The sequence below is a fragment of the Cucurbita pepo genome, chromosome 3, assembly GCF_057944985.1.
Source record: "Cucurbita pepo subsp. pepo isolate OVF chromosome 3, ASM5794498v1, whole genome shotgun sequence".
Classification (NCBI taxonomy): domain Eukaryota; kingdom Viridiplantae; phylum Streptophyta; class Magnoliopsida; order Cucurbitales; family Cucurbitaceae; genus Cucurbita; species Cucurbita pepo.
In genome coordinates, this window is record NC_141800.1 from 13704581 (window position 1) to 13728810 (window position 24230).

Sequence of the window (24230 nt, forward strand, 5' to 3'; positions counted from 1 at the left end):
GCATGATCACACAATATGCATGAGGTCCCACTAGTCCTACAGTCATCATTTAATGAACATAACCCCGTGTCACGTTTTCATGCTTACATGTCATTCTCATTCTCATTTCGTTACATATCATACATATTCCTAGCGGGGTTATGTACCATGCAATTTACCGTATTTCATGTCATACAATTCATTCAATCACATTTCAATACTCATACAACAAGCCATAATCGTATAAGGGCCACACATCGTCACATGCATTCATATCACATCAACTAAGCAGCATAAATAACATACATTCACGTTCACATGATTTCGTACTTAAGCACAATAATCTAGCATACAATGTATCATATCATAACCGAGTCAATAACGCAAACACTTCATAGTCATATCATTTTCTAACTTACCACAGTCTTAACGTTCTTATACCTATCACCGACATATCATTACGTGACGTACCTTAGTCATATCGTCACAAGAATGTACCCTAATGCTATCGTTCTATCAATCTATCACAAACCTATCCCTTTCTACCCATAAGCTAACCGTATTCCTTCATCAATCTCTCCTATCCATAGCACTCCGGTATGTAACCTAACTCTAACGTTTCATGAACGTATCTCACTCCTATCGTTACATTTCGTTTTATGCATCCTTCTCGTACCCTATCTCAAACCTATCCTTGAGCACATCGTACCATAATTATTATCATACAAACCACATATTATAACATAACATAACATATAGGAAGCATATCAATCCACAGACAATTCACACATATCAATATATATGACACGTGCAGAACCACAGGGCACGTGTCAACATCAAATATAACCACGCCGATAGTAAGGTCACTTACCTGGCTAGCTTAAGTCGTTGTCACAAATATATCTTTAATGAAAGTTCGATTCCGTCCTTTGAAATCCGAGTCAACCTATATGAGTTCAGGACATCAGTTTCAAGTTTGAACTCTATACAATTATTTCTCTAATTTACCTTGTTAAAATTCTGATATTTACTGTTACACCGAATTTAATTTCATGCCCTCTGATATCTCCTGTTATATTTTTAAATTCTGTTTAACAAATCTTCCCTCAATCTTCCCTCCTCCCTCATGGTAATTATTTTCATTCCCATTCTGTAAATAGATTCTCAGTTTTGTAAACATCATCTGTAAATAAGATATTACTCTAATTCTATATTTATTTTCATTCTGTAAACCGATATATTGGTCAATTTTAATTTGGCTACTATCTTACAGATTTATGGATCTGCCAGCTCAAATTATATTAGTTCTGAGATAGAATTTTACCGTAATAACTAACAAAAATCTCTAAATCTGCAATCTGTTCAAATACTTCTTCTCAAATCTGACGATGGTTGTTTTCTGTTTCTTTCTCTCTTTTTTTTTTTTGTCAGGTTTTTTGTTTCTTTTTTGCAGCGTAGATGGGCAGAGGAGAGATAATTGTGGGAAGGGATGAGAGGTTAGCGGAGAGATGGGGAAAGGTTTATTTTTTTATTTTTTTTATTTTTTTTTAATTAATTAATTAATTAATTTTATTTTTTTATTATTATAATTTAACTATTTTTTATAATTATTTTTATTCTTTATTTCTTTATTTAGGTTTGGGCTATTACAAGGGCAAATCCAGGGGTACATATACATCTGCTTGGTGGATTCATGTGCACGTACTTGAGTCGTGTGTAGAGAAAAAGTATGCATCCAACTTTACTGGAAAGCAGAGTTCAATGTCATTTATGTATTTCGTGATCCAATAGTGGGATCACTTAGTATTCCTTAAAATACTCAAGTCAAGTACTACTCTTATTTTTACGGTCAGGATAAGGTAGTTACATGCATGAACGAGTCTATAATAATAAAGAATAAGATCCTTTTTGAGTTAAAATTGTATGCAATGGAAAATGCCTCCTTTCAGTTTAAACCGCATCAAATTCTATCTTTTCTATTTTTGCTTCTCTTCAATATATTTCTGATGCCTGCCCTTTTCATTTTCTATTTTTCTATTTCACTATTTTTAATGCATTTACTACAAATCTATATTCCATTAATATATTTTTATGAATTATAAATTTAGTTTTTAGCTTCTAAATTTCTAAAATTTTCCTTTTATCCTCTAATCTTCATGTTTAACTTTTTTTTTTTTTTAATTTTAATTAAATAATTTTATAGTTAAGTGGATAAGGAGATAAGATACCAAATAGTACGCTAAACTGTTTTTTTCTTTAACTCGAAGCAAGAAAAAACTTTACCCCATATTTAATTAACATAACCGAGCTAGAACAACCATTAATTAAGAGCTTCCCGACATTTTTAAGGTCAATTTTGATAATGTCCTTTGTTTGTAGGGGGGGTGTTTTCATTATACTTAGGCTACAAATATAGGATATGGTGAGGAATGTAGGAACCATAAGATAGTATAGAGGAAATACATTTGAGGAATTTGAAGGAAGCATGTGAAACAAGGCAATGTATTTATAGTACTTGATCAAGCATTACTTAGTAAACAACCTGAACTAGCAACTTTTAGGTTCTTTCCCTATGGACTACCTCTTACCTTCTCAAACATACATATCAAACCAAAACAATTGCATTTTTTGAAATTATTACTTACCTACACACATACTCATACATATACTATGACGTACCTATGTATCCTACACTCCCCAGCTTGACGAAACTAGATTGCTCGATAATTCCGATAGACCCAACAATGCCGACGACGACGAGCACGACGGGATCTGCAAAATCGACGACATTATCATGTCAATTTGCTCCATTGCCATTTGATTGGCTGCCAAGCATTGATCTTGTGGGTAATAACCATTTGGAAAGCTTGATAATTTGGTAAATGGGTCAAGATCTTGCGAAGGAGCTGAAATTTGTGGAACTGATGAGCAAATATTTTCCTCACCAACTTCGCATAATTTTGCGGGATGCAAAATCGAACCATCGACGTATTGAGGTAGTGTAGTCATTGGAGTGACAAACTCTCCGCTTGCAACCATTAGTTGATCGGAGTCGAGCGATTGGGAACGGTATCCGCCCAATGACTGCCACGACAGAGGGTTATGAGGTAAAAGGTTTGTTGAGGGGGAAAATGAAGGCAGCAAATGAACCAAATTGGCATTTGGATTGAGATTGGAAAATTGTTGAAGCTTATAATCAATGAGATCATAACCAGCTTGTAGAGTTGAAGTTGGAAGACATGGCTGATCTTGATGGGCTGAGGTGGTCAGAATCAAATTAGGGTTTGCATTGAGAATAAAGAAGCCCTCATTATTAATGGAAACATTAGGGTTTTGGAGATGGCCAGAAAAGGTGGTCAAAGCTGAAACCTCATGAGAGATCAGCTTCTTTTTTATGTTCGAATTCCAAAAATTCTTCACTTCATTGTCCGTTCTTCCCGGTAGTTGCTTTGCTATCTGAGCCCATCTGAAAGAAACCCAAAAGCAAAAAGAGGTTTAGAAAGTTTCGAGACTCGGGTTTAGAATCAAAGTTGATATCTTTTTTTCTCTCTATATATAGGTCGGTGCAACATTTTCGGTAATTTAGTATCCTTATATGCACGAAGATAATCAATTTGACCGGAAGAGAAATTAGAGAGTAAAAAAAAGAAAGACACCTGTTGCCAAGAATGCTATGAAGTTGAACAATGAGGGCAGCTTCTTGGGGGGAGAAGCTCCCACGTTTAAGGTCGGGTCTTAGATAATTTATCCATCGAAGCCTGCAACTTTTTCCGCATCGTTGTAAGCCTACAAAACATACCGAAAAATTATTTGAAGGATGAAACAATATGATTGAAATTTATGGAAACTCAACTCCGGAGTTAAGCTTTCGAGTTTAGTAATAATTGTGAGGGGGAAAAGAGAAGGTAATTACCAGCAAGCTTAGGGACAGAGCTCCAACAGCCATGGCCGTAAGTAGAAATGTAATTGACAAGCTTCTCGTCTTCCTCGGGTGACCAAAGCCCTCTCTTCACTTTCTGTTTGTTACAGCAAGAATGGTGCCCCATATCCTCTCTCTCTCTCTTAGAGGGTTATGCTTTAGAGAGAGAAGAAGAAATGAAAAAAGAAAGAGAGAGTGAATGACATTATGGTAGTGTGAAGGGAAGGGAAAGGGGTAATGAATTTAATGTAGGGGAAGCTGTACGGTTGTGGGCCGCTTAGGGCTCATGCCAAATGCCCTACAACCTCTCCTTTTCGTGTCTACCAAAATTTTCTAGTACTACCCAAGTATGAAAAAATATTCTATACCATTTTACCTAAACTTTAAGGAGTATAGGCTCAATGGGTGAATATCTAAATGAAAAAATGTAACGCCTAAGCCCACTGCTATTAAATATTGTCTATTTTGGACTTTTCATTTCAGGGTTTTAAAACATATTAAAACTAGACACCGGGCGATGTGTATGCAAGGAGGCTAAGCCTCAATCGACAGTGGATATGAGGCGGTGTGCCAACAAGGACGCTAGGCCCCAAAGGGGGTGGATTGTGAGATCTCACATCGATTGGGGAGGAGAACAAAACATTATGGGTGTGGAAACCTCTCCTTAGTAGATGCGTTTTTAAAAACCTTGAGGGAGAGCTCGAAAAAGAAAGTCAAAAAAAGACAATATTTGTTAGCGTTGGGTTTGTGTTGTTACAGAAAAAAAAGATAGTCAAACCGAGTATAATTGAGTGTGTATGACACATTATCATCTGAAGATCAATAGCCTCGACCTTTTACTTCTACAATTGTTATTACTAAAAAAACGTGAAAATAAAAGTATTGGTGCATCTATGTATATAATTCAACAGATAATACACAAATTATCATATCAAAGATTCATGACTCGACCTCCCACTCTGAACCTTATTAAACAAAGCTAGAAAAGAAGAATACATTGTACAAGTATTAGAAAATTTCTAGTATTATCGTAGAACCTACTAGAGACGAATGAAATACGTTGGCCACACGTGGTGATGTGGCACTCGTGCTTCCGGGGTGGTCCTTCCTAACTTCTTTCCCTTTCCCTAAGAATATTTTTTTATATTAATTATTTATTAACAACAAGCTCTACCAAAATCAAATTTGTGCTCTTTATACTATGTTCTCTACCATTGGAAAGCGATATGTTGTCTGATTATGATCATCATCATGTAAGATCAAGATCCAACGGCTTAGGACAACCAATATAAAAAGTAGTTTTAGAAACTTTTTAATTTTTGAAATTGTTGTGAATTAAAATATTTATTCTTTAAGAAGGAATTATTGTTAAAAAAGAAACAATAAAATAAATAAATAAATCAATATTTCAAAAAATTTGAAAATTAAGCTTCGTATAAATTGGTGGCCAACCAATATAATTATTGCCAAAGTTTCCAATTCTATAATTAATATTAAACTTTTCCTCCCAATAATTTGGCACAATCTCTTTTATTTTTTTATTTTTTTAAAGAAAAGGGACAAATCCCTATAGAATTGCACACAAATGGGCCTACTTAATTAATTAATAATTATGGTTTTTTTTTTTTTTTTTTTTTTGGTATAAAAATTAGATTTGCATCCCAAAATAAAAAATAAAAAATAAAAAATAAAAAATAAAGGTGAATTATGAAAATGGGTAAATTTATTTAGAAAAAAAAGCAAGCAAAAAAGAGGGGAGAGAAATATGGATAAGCAAGCAAAAATGTATCATAAAAATGATCCAACCAACAATTTTGGTTATTGCCATTAATTGACATAACTACTATTAGTATCTCACTTTTTTTTACTCGATTTTCATTTTTTTTTTTAAAACACAACTTGGGATCCCTCTAATCAAACACGAAACACAAAACGAGCACATGATTGTTGCCCTATAGTCTCGAAACTTCAGTACGTCATTGTCGGTAACCATACAAAAGTAGGTATCACATGCAGAATGAGTATAAAAATACTATTAAGTAGCTTACTAGCTTAAGTTAAAATATTTCACGACTTATAATCGTGAAATTATCTTTCTTATTAGGGTTCACATCGTTAGCTCTTCTAAACTTTATCCTATAGATGGGTTCATATTCGATAATGAGCTTATCTGTATATTTAGATTTCTAGCTTATCTTTATATTAGGGTTCACGTGATTAGCTCCTCTCGGCTTAATCCTATATTTGGGTTCATGTTGTTAGGGTAAGGATCCTATTTTAATCATCATATAAAAATAAGGAATGATCTCGATTTCGTTAGACATGATCCTACAATAATCACATCATATACATGCAAGGAGTGATCTTGCAACTCTTAGAACACGACCCTAGCATAATCATTTCACATGCATGCAAGGAGAAGAATCTCATGAGCCTAGCGAGTTCTTGGGAATGTCTTGCGCAACCGAGGAAGGTATTGTTTATTCCAACACGATTTTGAAGGTATCAGATGGGAAGAGTGCAGATTGGACTCAACTATGGCAGTATCTTTCAAAAACGTCAAAATATCCCTATCGTGATGATTGCAAACAAATTTTCAGCCAGTATAAAATAGGAGGGCCCCTTCCGAACAAGGTTCTTTAGGCTCCGTTTTTCCTCTAATATTAATGGGTTGGAAGAATCCTGCGTTATCGAACTCTCTGAAGTTGTATCCAAAGAAAAAGGTCTCTACTTGAGAAGGATCTTACAAACCATTAGGACACGACCCTAGTAGAATCATTTATATATATATATTCAAGAAGTGGCCTTACAAATCTTCCGAACACAACCCTAATAAAATCATTTCGTACATATGTAAAGAATAATCTTACAACTTTTATAAAAGCATGAGCTAGTAGAATCATTACAAACACAAAGAATGACCTTTCATGTTATGGTTGAAGCACAAACAAAACCTATCACATTTTACTCTTTAAGCTTTAATATGTAATCTCTTCACATGTGATTTAGGCTTTAAACAATATTATAGTTTACTTATTCCATTTATAGCCCAAACCCTATAAGTAGGTCCTAAACTCTACATAATAATGTCTTATACCTATGTTTATTCCAATTCATAATACCATAACATAAATTAATCATTTTCAGAGTCGAACTATAATATAAAATACTCTCTCATACTCAATATTAGAGCCTTTTTCCTTTGAAATTCTTCGAAATCTCCCAATTAAGCCCTAAAATTAGTATAATAAGTATATAGATAATGAAATGATGTAAAATCAAATTTTACCCATATTAACTTTTTACATATGAGACCCATTTTTTTACTGTTTCCAAATTTTTTCCCATAGGAATCCAAAACCAGAGAGTTAGAGTAAAAAGGGTGTTTCAAAAAAGGTTAATAGGAGCATAGTGGAGTTATGAATTATTGTACTCTTATTTTTTCTATAAAGGTGATAAGGTTTGCATGGTTTTCTTCCACAAGTGTCAATATCATGTCCTGCTCTTTGCTTATATGATCAAATATATCAAATTCTCAACATGTCTTTACACAAAAATCAAAACCATTTCCTTTCTAAATCCTCTCACATCATAATACAATTTTATTTTATTCTCTCTCTTTTATTTTTCAAATATAATTTCGTGTTTAGACCGAACCACACCTACCTTTACTACATTTTATTTGATACTCATTTGATGTGAGATCTCATGTCGGTAGGAGAGGTGAACGAAACATTCTTTCTCAGGGTGTGGAAATCTCTCTCTAGGAAGCGCGTTTTAAAATCGTGAGATTGACGGAGATACGTAAGGGGTCAAAGCGGACAATATTTACTAGCAGTGAACTTAGGTTGTTACAAATGGTATCAAAGTTAGTAACAGACGGTGCAAGGCACGGGTCGGAGTAAGGCTAGACCTTCTCCATAGTAGATGCGTTTTAAAACAGGCTGACGGCGATACGTAATGGGCCAAAGCGAACAATCTGCTCATGGTAGACTTGAGTTGTTACAAATGGTTTCAAAGTCAGTCACTGGACGGTACGAGGCACGAGTCGAGATAAGGCTAGACCCTCTCCATAGTAGACGTATTTTAAAACTGTGAGAATGACGATGATACGTAACAGGCTAAAATTGACAATTTATCTACATGTATCTACATGTACTTTCGATTAAAAGATCAGAATTGAAGTCTAAATCTCCATTCTACGTGTCTTTGAATTCAAAAAACGAGAGAAAGAGAGAAAAAGATACTCGATTAGTCACCAAAGGACTAATACAAGACGAAAACCTAGCACACATTTTTGTGAAGCTATGTCCAATGTCATCTCACCATCATATCATCAAATAAGGAATAGCATTTCACCATCTTCACCAAGTGCTTGCTTCAATATTTGGTGAACATTTGAAAGATACATTTATGTCATATGCTCTCCCAATAATTTTTTTTTTTAAATTTGTATGGCGTTCATTAATGATTCAACCACTTATTTATCGATACAATTTATCTTATTTGTTGAAATTAACATTCTATCATTAAATATCGATCGGATCTTAACTCAAATGGACAAGACATTTACTTTCGATTATTTGAATCTTTTTACTAACTAAAAAAATTGTTAAATTAATACATTTAATATGAACCGTAACGATCTATGCCTAAGATTCATATCACAATTCGAAATTTGAATTTGGCACTCGATGACTCTGACACTCCTTGAATCTCCCACGACATGGTCAAATTACTTACTCCTCACTTATAAGAATAAAGACTATCACGAGCATGTTTTATCCTCATTCATATATATTTTAAGAAAATTTCTAAAAGGTCACCTGACATAATACTACTCTAACTCGAGCACGCTTAACTATAAAATTCATATGACTGAACCTATTAACTTTCAATTATTTTACGTCTTTTTTAGTCATTTTATTTTCAGGACTACTCTCATTCATATGTGAGATTGATTCATTCATGTATCGAATTTTGAATCCGAATATGAACTTTTAGTATGGGTTATTGCATGAATTTATCAAATTACCACTATTTTTCGTAATAGATTCAAACCTATTTATAAATTAGGTTAAAAATATATCAAAACTATCCGTATACTGTGACAAAAGAATGAAGATGACTAAGGAATAATATTTAATACTAGAGTACTATATTAAACTTGATTATGTTCACATTTAATGATCTGAATAAAGACAACAAAATTTAATTTTATACTTCGACTGTTCATTCAAATAATTAATGCAAATAATATTTTCTTTATGTTCTTTGTTTGTTCATACACAATAATTCCTCAAAATACAAATCACTTTCAAATTGTACGAGATAGTGTTAATTTCGAAAAATTAGGTGCAGCAGAGACAGGGATTTGGTCCCCATCTAATTATTTAAAAAATTATAAATTATTTATTATTTTCCTTTGACTTATTTTGCTTTTTATAATTTAACCCCACAGACAGGAAATTAAGTGTCACTCTCACCCTTATGCTTTTAAAACATATTTGCTAGAGAGAGGTTTTCACATCTTTATTGAGTGATTTCATATCAGTTGAAGAAGTGAACCAAACATTGTTTATAAGGGGGTGGAAACCTCCCCTAACATACGCATTTTAAAAAGTGTAAAACTGACGGCGAGATGTAATGGGACAAAGCATACAATATCTGCTATTTGTGGGTTTGAGTTGTTATAAGTGGTATAAGAGCCAAGATATCGAGTCATAAACAATTATTTATTTTAAATTATTTTGTTATATTCAAATTGGTTGAAATGGTGAGGTAAATTATTTAAATGAACGAGTCATTTTCAAAACGACAGCTGCACATAATATTGGACAAATTTGTATGACGCAAGAGATTAAATATCTAAATATAACTTTTTTGATAAGGTATGGAGAAATCCAAATGAATGACGTCAAATAATTTTAACATTTATTTATTTATTTATTTAAATATATTTGTATATAATCAAAAAGAATATTACGTAGGACCCAAGTTTTGAAAAATGTTTCCCTTTTTCTTGTAAATGAAGTGAGCAAAAAAGGGTCGTTGACCAAAGTGTCAATGGAAAACCCTTGATTTTGTATCCTTTACTCGACGATTCTCATAAGTTTTTTCCAACTTTTCGAGAGATGCTCTCAACAGATATATTCTCTCTTTTTTAGTTCAATAATTGTAGAGTGAAAATCGAACATCAACTTTTGAGATAGTAATTTCTGTGTCTTATTTACTAGAGGAGACAATTTTGATCCACTTGAATGATTAAAACTTTAGATTGATCATGGAAGGAAGATTTGGGTTGTTGAATCATCTTCTTTTTGTTAAGAGTCGAGAATTATGTAAGGTATGATTTTTGGATATTCCATCTTGATTTTTTTCGTAGATCAGTTGGATTCTTTGAGAGTTAGGGCTTGAGTTTTCAATATGATGATATGCGAGAGAATCCGCACAAATTTCGTGAACAAACTCATACGAAATCTGGACTTTAATAAGGGATTTGGAAGCTCGGCCAAGAACTGTAAGCATGACTTTATGCTAACTATGAACACCCTTATTTCGTTTTGGGGTAAAGTAAAAATATTTAAGAAACATATTTGTGAATTAAAACTCTATAACTTTAGTTAAGAAACCAAGTTGATCCAAGATCTAAAAAATAATTTACAAAATTGTTAAGAAAATAGGTTGAGAAACACAACAACACTTGTCAAGCTGCAGACAGTGGAACGCAATGGGGTTGGTAAGCGACACGTATACAGGTCAACCTAAGCCACAATGAATCACATTCGGCTCTTGGAGACGACAAGCATACAGGTCAACCTGGTTCGACCATATCCTACTTGAAGAACAACACACGACCCATGAGCACAACCCTAACCCAAAAACATGACCCAATCCAAACTAGCAATTCGACCAACTTTGACCCGCAATTACTCATCCTTCCTGTTGGAAGAATTTGATTAGGTAAGATTAGTTAGAGTATTTTTAGGTATTTAGTTTGAATATTTTACAGATGGTTAGTTTCTATTTATGGTTATTTGGGAAGCTATAAGAGACAAGTTGAGCAATAGTATATCACTCCAAACTTCAATTGTTTATGTTTTTGGATTAGTTATTCTTCTGTCAAAACCTCAAATAGAGAGAGTATGAGTGAAGACAAAACTTTAGCGAAGATCCCTCACTTGATGAAAAATTTGCTCAGAGATAAGGGTCTATGGAATGTGGTGGAGATTGGTTTCTTAGAATCAGAGGAAGGAACAATGCTGACCGAGTCACGAAAGGGCCACCTTGATGATGTTAGACTCAAAGATCACCAAGTAAAGCATTACCTCTTCCAGGCAATTTATCATACTGTGTTTAAACAAATCTTGGATCATCGCACAACCAAGATTGTTTGGGACTCAATGAAGCGAAAATTTGGAGGAAACCAAAAAGTGAAGAAATCTCTTATTAATGCATGAAGGAGAGAATTTGAGATCCTAAAGATGAAAAAGGATGAAAGTATCACAGATTATTTTGCAAAAGTGATAATCTCCAACAAGATAAGAAGCAATGGAAAAGATATGCCAGACAAGAAAATTGTAGAAAAAAGTATGCATACCCTGACTAAAAAATTTACTTAGGTTGTAGTATGCATACCCTAACTAAAAAATTTACTTAGGTTGTAGTATGCATACCCTGACTAAAAAATTTAGTATCCATACCCTGACTAAAAAATTTACTTAGGTTGTAGTATCCATACCCTGACTAAAAAATTTACTTAGGTTGTAGTATCCATACCCTAACTAAAAAATTTACTTAGGTTGTAGTATGCATACCCTGACTAAAAAATTTAGTATCCATACCCTGACTAAAAAATTTACTTAGGTTGTAGTATCCATACCCTGACTAAAAAATTTACTTAGGTTGTAGTATCCATACCCTGACTAAAAAATTTACTTAGGTTGTAGTATCCATACCCTGACTAAAAAATTTACTTAGGTTGTAGTATCCATACCCTGACTAAAAAATTTACTTAGGTTGTAGTATCCATACCCTGACTAAAAAATTTACTTAGGTTGTAGTATCCATACCCTGACTAAAAAATTTACTTAGGTTGTAGTATCCAGACTAAAAAATTTACTTAGGTTGTAGTATCCATACCCTGACTAAAAAATTTACTTAGGTTGTAGTATCCATACCCTGACTAAAAAATTACTTAGGTTGTAGTATCCATACCCTGACTAAAAAATTTACTTAGGTTGTAGTATCCATACCCTGACTAAAAAATTACTTAGGTTGTAGTATCCATACCCTGACTAAAAAATTAGTATCCATACCCTGACTAAAAACTTTACTTAGGTTGTAGTATCCATACCCTGACTAAAAACTTTACTTAGGTTGTAGTATCCATACCCTGACTAAAAAATTTATTTAGGTTGTAGTATCCATACCCTGACTAAAAAATTTACTTAGGTTGTAGTATCTATTGAGGAATCCAAAGATACTGATAACATGTCCATTGATGAATTACAAAGTTCATTAGTGGTGCATGAACAAAAATTTCGAAGATCCAGCATTAATGGAGAGGAGAAAGTTCTAAAAGTCAAAGGACGAACTGCAATAAGTAACAGAGGAAGAGGAACTTACAGGGCAGAGGACGCGGAAGAGGAAGATCAACTTTCAACAAAGCAACCGTTGAATGTTATAGGTGTCATGACTTATGTCATTTTCAACATGAATGTTCAAAGATGAATAAGGAATTGAATTATGCAGAGCGGGAAGAAGAGGATGAAATATTGTTAATAGCTCATATGGAAAGACATGAAGCAAAGAGGATGAAATATTGTTAATAGCTCATATGGAAAAACATGAAGCAAAAAGGAGTGATGCTTGATTCTTAGATTCTGGTTGCTCAAACAAATGAAGGTATGTTTTCAAGCTTAGACAAACATTTTTCCACATTGTCAAACTTGGAAATAATACAAGTATGTAAGTTATGGGAAAGGGTGCAGTGAAATTAACTTTGCATAGGGATCGTTGTACTATTAGTAACGTGTATTGGGTACCTTCACTCAAAAATAATCTCCTGAGCATTGGACAACTACTAGAGAAAGGAGCAGCAGTGCTATTTAAAGATGGTGTATGTAGCATTTATCATCCACAAAAATGAAAAATAGCAGAGTCAATTATGAGCGCAAATCGGCCGTTTATTTTGCATAGTAAACCATCTACCACAACAAATGAAGGAAGATGTCTCCAAGTTTCAAATACAGATCAGTCAACACTTTGGCACCATCGTTATGGTCATCTCAACTACAAAGGCTTGTGCACCTTGAAATACAAAAACATGGTGAAAGGCATGCCGCAAATTGTAGCTCCAAACACCACCTGGGAGGCATGTATGAAAGGCAGGCAACATCGGACTCCATTTCCAAAAATAGGTAAATAGAGAGCAACGGAAAAATTGGGTCTTGTTCATGCAGATCTATGTGGTCTAATTTCACCCGCTTCAAGTGGCCAAAAGAAGTACTTATTGTGCTTTAGAAAAATCAGAAAGGCATGAAGTTATGAAGTTATTTTCTTGTAGAAAAATCATAAATATTTTTCAAGGAAGGCATGAAGTTATTTTAACTTCAAGTACAAAAATCAGAAGTTTCAAAACAATAGTGGAAAAAGAAATTGGAATGCCTATAAAATGTTTAAGGATAGATAGAGGCAAAGAATTCAACACTGCAAAATTCAACGATTTTTGCAAACAGCATGGAGTGAAGAGACAATTCGCCTATACCCCACAGCAAAATGGAGTGGCCGAACACAAAAATCGCACTGTGATGAACTTGGTAAGAGCTATGCTGACAGAGAATAAAGTGCCTAAAAATTTCTGGCCTGAAGCAGTGAGGTGGACAATTCACCTTTTGAATCGATCACCCACTCTTGCAGTAAAAGACATGACACCAGAAGAGGCTTGGAGCGGAGTGAAACCATCCGTAGATTATTTCAGAGTTTTTGGATCTGTGGGACATGTCCATATTCCAAATAACAAGAGAAGATTCCAAATAACAAGAGAAGCAAACTCGAAGATAAAAGTGTAACATGTGTTTTATTTGGAGTCAGCAGCGAATCCAAAGGCTATAGAATGTGTCATCCAACTACAAATAAAATTATAGTAAGTTGTAATATAGCTTTCGAGGAAGATCGTGAATGGGATTGGAAATTTTTTGAAGGTGAAACAAAATTGGACTAGGGGAAAAGTATTAAAATTGATAAGAACATAGCCGAAGGAGGAGAAATCACAGAGGAAACGACTAAACCAGTTGCTGAAACAATTGAACCAGTTGTTGAAAACGAAGAAGGGGAACTCACGGAAGAAACGACTGAACCAGTTGCTGAAACAATTGAACCAGTTGCTGAAAACAATTTTCCAGTAACTGTTGCACCAGATTTGACAATAAGGGAGGGGAGAAATCGACATCCACCTGTATGGTTAGCAGATTATAATTCCGGTGAAGGCTTATCTGAAGAGGATGAAGAAATGATGATTTCAGATCCTGTGAATTTTGAAGAAGTTGTCAAAAGCTCAAAATGGAGATTGGCTATGGATGAAAAAATCAAATCCATTGAAAAAAATCAAACATGGAATTTGGTGGTTCTACCGGCTCGAGCAAAGAAATAGGAGTGGAATGGATTTATAAAACCAAGCTAAATGAGCCTGGAGTAGTTGATAAATACAAAGCAAGATTGGTTGTAAAAGGCTACAACCAAGAGCATGGAATTAATTATACGGAAGTGTACGCACCTGTGGCCAGAATGGATACCGTGAGAATAATCATTGCTTTTGCCGCCCAAAAAGGTTAGAAACTCTGTAGTTAGATGTCAAATCAGCTTTTTTATATGACTGAGTTAAAAGAAAATATTTTTGTTGAAAAACCAAAAGGCTATAAGAAAAAGGGAAGTGAGGAGATGGTGTACAAACTCCGAAAGGCTTTCTACGGATTAAAACAGGCACCAAGAACCTAGTTTAGTCGAATAGAATCCTACTTTATCAAGGAAGGATTCAAAAGCAGTTCTAGGGAGAAAACATTCTTCATCAAGAAGAATGGAGGTAAAATTCTTATGGTAAGCATTTATGTTTATTATCTTTTATTTACTGGAGATGATGAAGAATTATTGGAGGAGTTTAAACGTTCCATGAAGAAAAATTTTGATATGACTGACTTAGGTCAGATGAAGAATTATTTTTTATATGTCAAAGAAAGTATGATGCTGAAGTTTTAAATCGATTTGGTACAGAGAATTACAAGTTTGTTTGTAATCCCATTGTTCTAGAATTGAAAATTGGCAAAGATGAAAATGGTGCAAAAGTAGATGTAACTTTGTATAAACAAATAGTGGGAAGTCTGATGTATCTCACACCTACTCGTCTTGATCTCATGTTTGTTGTAAGTTTGATTAGTCGTTTTAGGGCATGTCCAACACAACAACATTTTGCAGCAGCTAAACGGGTTGTAAGGTACTTGAAAGGTACGATAGATTATGGTGTATTTTATAGAAAGAGATGAGTTAGTGATTTAATTGGATTTACTGATAATGACTATGCCGGAAACATGGAAGATAGCAAGAGTACTTCAGGCTATGTGTTTATGATGAGTGGAGGAGCAATAGCTTGGTCTTCTCGTAAGCAGCCTATAGTCACCTTATCAACCATAAAAGCTGAATTTGTTGCTGCTAGTACCTGCGCATGTCAAGCTATTTGGATGAGAAGGATACTCAAAAAGATTGGTCGCTCTCAAATAGAAGGAACCAAGCTAATGTGTGATAATAGTTCAACTATTAAGCTATCCAAAAATCTAGTTCTACATGAAAGTTCTAAACCCATAAGAGTAAGATTTCACTTTCTCAGAGATCTTACAGAAGAATGAACTGTTAATTTATTATTTGTGGTACCTAAAATAACTTGAACTAATTCTTGACAAAGCCTCTAAAATTAGAAGCATTTTGAAAGATGGGTGAAAAACTTGTTGGGTACAGTTTTTCTGACTTTGAACTAATTCTTGACAAGGAAGAATAAGATCAAAATAGTTAAAGTAGTTTTAGGTATTTAGTTTGAATATTTTTCAAAATTTGTTTCCAAGATTTGTTGGATGGGGATTAGTTTCTATTTAAGCTAAGTTCAGTATTTAATAATATATCGCTTCAAACTTCAATTGTTTAGACTTCTGGCTTAGTTATCCTTCTGTCAAAACCTAACAAAAAAAAAATGCATATAAGACTCCTTCCCTGCTCATGTAGTGCGTGAGTGCCCTACTTTTCTATATTCGGCCTCCATTTGCTAGTTTTTAATCTCGATTTTGATACTTATCCTATTTTTATGTGAATTAGATCCCACCATATGGGATTTCAAAATTTTTGGACATACCTCTTATAGGAAATCAAGCCCGAGAAGGCACTATTTGCGCATCCTCCCGCTTTGCCTGCGGTTGTGAATCCTCCTGCCTATGGGACGCACATATGACCCATTCCCCACGCATGTAGCATGCGTGAGTGCCCTATGTTCCTTTGTTTGCTAGTTTTTTTTTTTTTTTTTTTCGTCGTCTAGTTTTTCAATACTCACCTTATTTTTATGTGAATTAGGTCCCATAAAAGGAATTTCATCATTTTGGGCACTCCTATAGAAAATCAAGTCGGAAGGCACACGTCAACCATGTAAGTAACCATTTGGATTCCCCTCGAGCAATACTTGTAGGGATCGTTTGGACAAGCATGCATGCTAACAAAACTAACTCTAGGTAGATAAATTCTGCATGATTAGGGTTTATACCGAAAAAATTTGATATATGGTTAAATATACTTCAGGTAGAAATTATAGAATTGCCTCTAGATTGAGAATACAATTTACATGTTGAATATTTTGATTTCTACTATGCAAGAGAGGATGAAGGAAATTTTATAAAATTTGTGCTGCAGGTGATGATAGACGTTATCTTTCTGTTGAGCAACGTTATCTTTTCGTTGAGCATGTATGTTTGTTTAATTGCATAAGTTGTTCCATGTTAGCTCGAGGCCCTTTTGAGCGTACATAGTGACAACGTGATAAGACTAAGGTGTTAAAACTAATTTGGATAGACAATAACTTAGGTCAGGACACCGTCAGTAGATTGAGCAGCTTCGGATCGTGAGAGGCGGTCAGTTACATTACTAACCCCCAAAAGTGGGGTGACTTACTGAGTATTTCTTAAAATACTCAAACCACGTGCTACTCTTATATTTTTCAAGTAAAGGAAAAACACTCCTACACGGATGAGGATGAGTGGTGAAATGGTCATGGAAGTCTATAGGGCAGTAGTATGCATTGAGTTTCACTTAGTAGCTAATAGGTGGTTTATTTCATTTTACTATGTTATTTCTACTTTCTTGTTTTAAAATAAATGGGTAAGTCCATGACTTTATATAAACGTTTTATTTAAATTTTGCATATGTTATTATAAGCATTCATATAGTGATGTGTAAGTCCATAGTTTCATATAAACGTTTTATTTAAATTCCGCATATGTTATTAAAAGCATCTATACAGTGATGTATAGAGGCAAGAAAATTAAAGTAAGGGTAAAAATAATTAAAAATAGTAACCTCTTTCTCAACTTGATTTGAAAGTGGGGTAATCAATGATTTGTCACTACAATGTTTTTTAGTTCTTCCCTTCCCTTCTATACTTCTCCTAAAGCTCTTATTATAGTAGAATACCTTCGGATAGGTCCTTACAAACTTTAAGGGACAAGTCAAGCCAATCTCAAAAATAGGATAGAACGTCGTCTAAGGCCAACCAATAAGTAGCTTTACTATCGACATGGTTAGAATTTGATGTTGTGTGTTGGCACATGCCTCATGGTTCTGCACGTGTCATATATTTGATATATGTAAATTTTTTATGAAACTATATGACTATGATATGATATGTATATGTTATGATATGTTTATGGATGGTAACTCATATGGTATGATGGTTAGATCATATGTTTGAGATAGGATATAAGAAGGATGCGATAAACGTAATGTAACGACATGACTAAAATATGTTCATGAAACAAGATGGTTAGGTTATATATAGAAAATGATATGATTATGATAGATTGATAAAACGATATGGGTAGGATACGTTCATGAAACGATATGGGTAGGATACGTTCATGAAACGATATGGCTAGGATACGTTCATGAAACGATATGGCTAGGATATGTTCATGAAACGATATGACTAGGATATGTTCATGGAACGATATGGTTAGGTTATGTATAGAAAAAGATATGATTATGATAGATTGATAAAACGATATGGTTAGGTTATGTATAGAAAAAGATATGATTATGATAGATTGATAAAACGATATGGTTAGGTTATGTATAGAAAACGATATGATTATGGTAGATTGATAAAACGATATGGTTAGGATATGTTCATGCAACAATATGACTAAGATACATTCATGAAAAGATATGAGTAGGATACGTTCATGAAACAATATGGTTATGATATGTTTGGGAAACGATATGACTAAGATATGTTTATAAAATGATACAACTATGATATGTATAAGAACGATAAGGCTATGACAAGTTTGGAAAACGATATAGCTAGGATATGCATATAGAACGATACGACTATGAAGTGTTTACGAAATGATATGCTTATGATATGATATGTGAATGACGAATATATATATATGATAATAATATGATACGATAATAATATGATATACGTTATGGTACGATATATGTGATAAATTGATATGTTTATGATATAATATATTTCTTAAAATACTCAAGCCACATGCTACTTTTATTTCAGGTGAAGGCAAGGCATCCCCGTACGGCTGACGAAAGCATCACAATTCGAGACCATGACACATGTATATGATAGATGCTTTTATTTTACTCGAATTAGGCTAGAATAGGGTGTTTTTAATGTGTATTTTTATTTATTTTTATTTAGTCTTTTATTGTGTCGTCTTAAAGATGTTTTCGAACATGTAAGTCCATGACAGTATTTTAAGATGAATATTTATGTTTTATGATAAAGTTTAAATGCTTATTTCAGCACAATGATGACAGTAGCGACTCTAGATAAGTAGAAATCTAAACTCGTTACATAAATAGTTTAAACGATTTCATATATTACTTGGACCTCCAAGTCACATCCTCTAAACTTTTCTAACAGGTCCAAACATTGACCTCTTTACCTATAAAACTCGAAGGCTTTACTTGAACAATTTGTCTATAACCATAGTGAATAATCATCTCCAACAAGAGAGTAGAGAAAGTTGGTCACACTATACTATTAAAAAACATATAAGTTGTTTGAAAATAATGTCTATGTTTTAGTGATCATGAATGACTGCCCTACTCAATCTCATGGCTCATAACTTTAAAGACATATCCTGAAAATCTCATACCGTATTTCATCTCTATAAACACGTATAAACCTTGAACATGATCGTAATCCCCCATCTAAACCATAGCTCAATAGTTTTAAATTACCTTATAATTGTCACATATGTGATCGTTCTCGAACTTAGCTTATGGTAAACCCAAATCACCATTTTGATGTTCATACAACTAATTTTAACATCATATCTATGTATTTCGTTGTGATGTAATTTTCCTTTGACGCTACCATTTTCGATATATATAGTGTCTACCATGCTTCTAAATTTTCATTTGAAAAACTTACTCAACGTGGGTAGATCCTTTTCTATCTCTATAGTCATAACAATACATCGTTTAACTATGTTCTAAGACATTTGACTGAAACATGTAACCTTCATTAGCATAATATTTTTTATGCAAATATAAGTGTTAAGTAGAATACGAACCTCTTTTCATGAACTTGCAACCGATCCTCGCATTACAAATCTTGTGAAATCTAAACATGTTTTAAATCATCAATACATAGCAACATCCATTCAGAGAATTGAACTTAAAAGCCTATTCCTAGAACCAACATCACTTAATTATCCTAAAATCAGTGCTACATTAAGTTTTATAAACATTATCTCCACTTATCATAAATATTTATATAGTTTCACGATTTTGTTTTAGTTTTTTAAATTTAGAATTCAAACGTTATCTTAAAGATTCCCACGAAGAAATTGTTTATAGAAACCAATGCAAAATGCTAAAATTATTATTAAAAGAAGAAAAATGTAGGTGAAGTGCATATAGTATCAATTTTCAATATTCTCTTCCATTTTTTTATATATTGATTAAAAGAAAGTGTTAACTATTATTCATATTTACTAAAAGTTAAATTATAAATTTAGTCGTTTAAGAATAGTTTAATAGAATACAAAATATTTAATTTTGCATTTAGTAGATCACTCAATCTTAGAACGTATAATAGATCATTAAGATTTTAATTGTGTCAAAAATGTTTTCAATAGAAAATTTTAATTTTGATGCTATACAACGAAAATAATTTAAGATAATAAGTTTATTATATTTTGAGTGTGATTGGGTAGGTTGGTTGGTCAAATCGATGGAGGTGATAACTTAAATAGAGGGATTGTATGGAAGAATGGAGTAAAGATGTGGAAATGTTGAGAGAGAATATGAAAAGGGAATAATAATAAGAAGAAGAATAAAAAGGGGAATAAGTAGAGAATATGGAGTGCATGGGAATGTATTAAAGGAAACACATCCTCAACAAAGGCAACAAATCATGATGCTATCAAAAGTTCTCAAATTTTATGAATGTTCGGGATACCTGATTTTATTCTCATTCTTAACGGAATTATTATTATTATTTGAGTAAACATTACAATGTTTCTTTCGTTAGGTTATTCCCATGAAACCAAGGAACATACTCATGGGGACATTATCGAGGCCACGTACGTTACGGACATTTGGTAAAATTATGTGATAAGTTCAAAGAATGAAATTGTGAGATCCCATATCGATAGGAGAGAAGAACGAGTATCAGAGAGGACGCTGGGCCCTGAAGGGGGTGGATGGTGAGATCCCACATTGGTTGGAGAGGGGAACGAACATTCTTTATAAATGTGTCGAAACCTCTCCCTATCATACGCGTTTTAAAAACTTGAGACTGAGGGCAATACATAATGGGCCAAAATGGTCAATACATAATGGTATCAGATCTAGACATCGAGCAGTGTGCTAGCGAGGACGCTGGACCCGAATGGACTAGATTGTGAGGTCCCACATCGATTAGAGAGTATAACGAGTGCCAGCAAGGACGCTGGGCCCCGAAGGGAGGTGATTGTGAGATCCCACAAGAGAATGAGTGTCAGCGAGGACGCTGGGCCCCAAAGGGAGGTAGATTGTGAGATCCCACATTGATTGGAGAGGAGAACGAGTGCCAACGAGAACACTGAACTCCGAAGGGAGTGGATTGGGAGATCCAACATCGATTGGGGAGGAGTACGAAGCATTCTTTATAAGGGTGTGAAAGCTTCTCCCTAGCAGACGCGTTTTAAAAACATTGAGGGAAAGCTGAAGGAGGACAATATCGACTAGCAGTAGGCTTATGTTGTTACATAAATTCATAACTACGGATTTTTTATTTTCAAAATGAGCATAATATCGAAAGTTCGAACTTTCAATCCATCGAGTGTTATATTGAATTAGAAAAAAAACGTCTTTGCAAATATGAACATAGTTTAGTAGTTATAATACGTTAATATTCGAAACGTATCTAATGTTTAAAAGAAAAAAATTAAAAAAATTAAAAAGAAAGAAGATATAATTTGATTCCTCACCAATTGTCCTTTGATTGCTTAACAAATAAAGCAAAAGAGTTGGTTTTGTATTAAATGCAAGCATGTGCAACTCAATCCATTTTACAATCCTTTCTTTCCCCTTCGTATCTCCCTTTCCTTCACAATAAAACACCTTTTCCCTTCACTTATAAGCAAAATTTCTTCCCCCAATTCCTTCCTATTATAAAATTCATATCTCACACCCGTAATTGATGTATACGGTTTACGATAATAAATATTCTAATTTTATATCTCACGTTAAGATGTTTAAAAAATTTGGTGACTTAAAGAATTCGATCAAGACAACTCAACCCAATCCATATGGTTTGAGATGGGTTAACAACTTATTGGAGTTGGGCTAGGTTGGATTGACTTCAAATAAATAAAAATTTATGGATTAAGAAGAAGATTTGCGGGTCAACCTCGGGTTGGGCTTGAACTAGGATCAAGAATCTATCAGCACATTAGGTATCTGCAACCCAGTTTTGTCCACAACCCAAAGTCACTGTTCCAGTCGATTGGCCCAACTTGGTGAATCCTCAAATATCAAACAAAAGTATTGTGAGCCTCGAAGGCATAGTAAAAAATGACTAAGACTCCAAAAGAAAAGGAGTGGAGTCTCGATTAAGGGGAGGTGTACTTTGTTCGAGAGGAGGTGTATCGGCTAATTTAGGGAATGATCGTGGGTTTATAATCAAATAATACTATCTTCATTAGTATGAGGCCTTTTGGGGAAGCCCAAAGAAAAGCCACAAGAGCTTATGCTCAAAGGGGACAATATCATACTATTGTGGAGAGTCGTGTTCATCTAACACCCACAACACAAGGTGACATACATTTGAACCAAAACCCGCACGCTGACCCATCACTCGAGCACCACCTCAAGTGCCCAATGTCACAATCGCACTTGGTTTGGCTTGGCATGGGCATGCAGCCATGGACAACACGCCTTGAACGAGCATGACCGTGACATCCAGCAATACCCTTCCACGTGCATCGCCCATGCCAGCAGTTCCTCAATCGTGACTCATACTTGGCTCACTCTAACACGAATCTTTCTATAATAACTCAAATATTGGAATTTAAAAAAATATAGATTGTCTTACATTGTTAAAAAAAAAAAAAAAAAGTAAGGGACTCGTGTCTTACAATGTCCTTCCATTGCTTGAACGATTCGAGTCAGTCGAGAGATACGATTCGAGTCAGTCGAGAGATACATTCTTAAATTCTTAAATTGTTGTTGCCACTTACTTTGTATGCAAAAACAAAGATGAACAATGGAAGGAATCTTTTCCTATATATGGTGAAGTAAAGGGAAGAGAGAGATTAAGGCATTTTTTTGGTATTACATACAAAATTATATATAAGTAAGTTTGGTTGTCAAAAATGTTTGTTTTTTTGGGATTTCTTAAAGTCAAAATCCCTTTATTCAAGAAAATAAGTGAGTTCTATGATGAGTCATAATCCATCCAATTTCAACCCTCCAAAAGCTTAAAAGTTAAAAATATAAAAAGTTGAAAAATCTCCTATTTCAAGATAAGGATATTCATAAGGAATATATATATGTGTTGAGTTAGGTGGGTGACCCGAGCAAATCGAATAGAGTTCACAACACAACCTAACCCTCAATTTTCAGGTTGGGTTGAATTGTCAAGGGATTCTTTAAATAAAAAAAAAAAAAAAACCTACTTGTCTTAAATACATATTACATTAATAAATAAATGTTCATCAAACTCAACTATCAAATATTCACTACTCACGATGCATCACTAACATCAATTATAAATGTCAAATATTCTCAATCTTCATAATAATCTTACAAGTAGAGGTTGAATTGTGTTGTAATCCTATTTTCGAGTCGGTCGGATTGGTCAGGTTGACCTAAAAAATATATATCAATTTATGAACCGCTAGAATTTTATTGAAATAAAGAGCGGGGTAAATTCTTAGTAAAATATTTTTCATTTGTGTTTTTTTATGCCAAGTAATTAAGAGAAAAATAGGTAGATGGTAAATATAATGAGTACAAAATCATTGTGCAATTATTTTCGCTAAATGATCAATTTGCCTTTTATCTATTAATTAATTAATTTTCCATTTTAAATTAAAAAATAATATTTATTAATATTATATTTTTAATCCTCATAAAGAAAAAAAAAACGGATTTCAAGTAAGAACTTCACGGGCCTGCGGTGCGTGTCATTATGTAACTCCTCTATGGGCCTCAGCCCAGTTACTATAATGACTAACAATGGGCCTGCGGTGCGTGTCATCATGTACTCCTCTATGGGCCTAAGCCCAATTACTATAATGACTAACAATGGGCCTGCGGTGCGTGTCATCATGTACTTCTCTATGGGCCTCAGCCCAGTTACTGTAATGACTAACAAGGGGCCTGCGGACGTGTCATCATGTACTCCTCTATGGGCCTAAGCCCAATTACTATAATGACTAACAATGGGCCAGCGGTGCGTGTCATCATGTACTCCTCTATGGGCCTCAGCCCAGTTACTGTAATGACTAACAAGGGGCCTGCGGACGTGTCATCATGTACTCCTCTATGGGCCTCAGCCCAGTTACTG

At 34.0% G+C, this 24230-nt stretch overlaps 2 protein-coding genes across 2 annotated transcripts; one reads left to right on the plus strand and one right to left on the minus strand.

Moving 5' to 3' along the window:
- Positions 1-2467: 2467 nt before the first annotated feature.
- On the minus strand, positions 2468-4125 carry LOC111789875 (transcription factor MYB26-like). Its single transcript, XM_023670588.2, has 3 exons — positions 3893-4125; positions 3636-3765; positions 2468-3445 (listed from the first exon to the last, which is right to left on the minus strand). Exons 1-3 carry the CDS (start codon positions 4023-4025, stop codon positions 2668-2670), a joined length of 1041 nt encoding a protein of 346 aa, XP_023526356.2. The 5' UTR covers positions 4026-4125; the 3' UTR covers positions 2468-2667.
- Positions 4126-13563: 9438 nt separating this feature from the next.
- Positions 13564-14552, plus strand: LOC147793283 (uncharacterized). Its single transcript, XM_087122193.1, has 2 exons — positions 13564-13866; positions 14124-14552. The coding sequence occupies exons 1-2, from the start codon at positions 13564-13566 to the stop codon at positions 14550-14552; spliced, it is 732 nt and encodes a 243-aa protein (XP_086978319.1).
- Positions 14553-24230: the final 9678 nt, after the last annotated feature.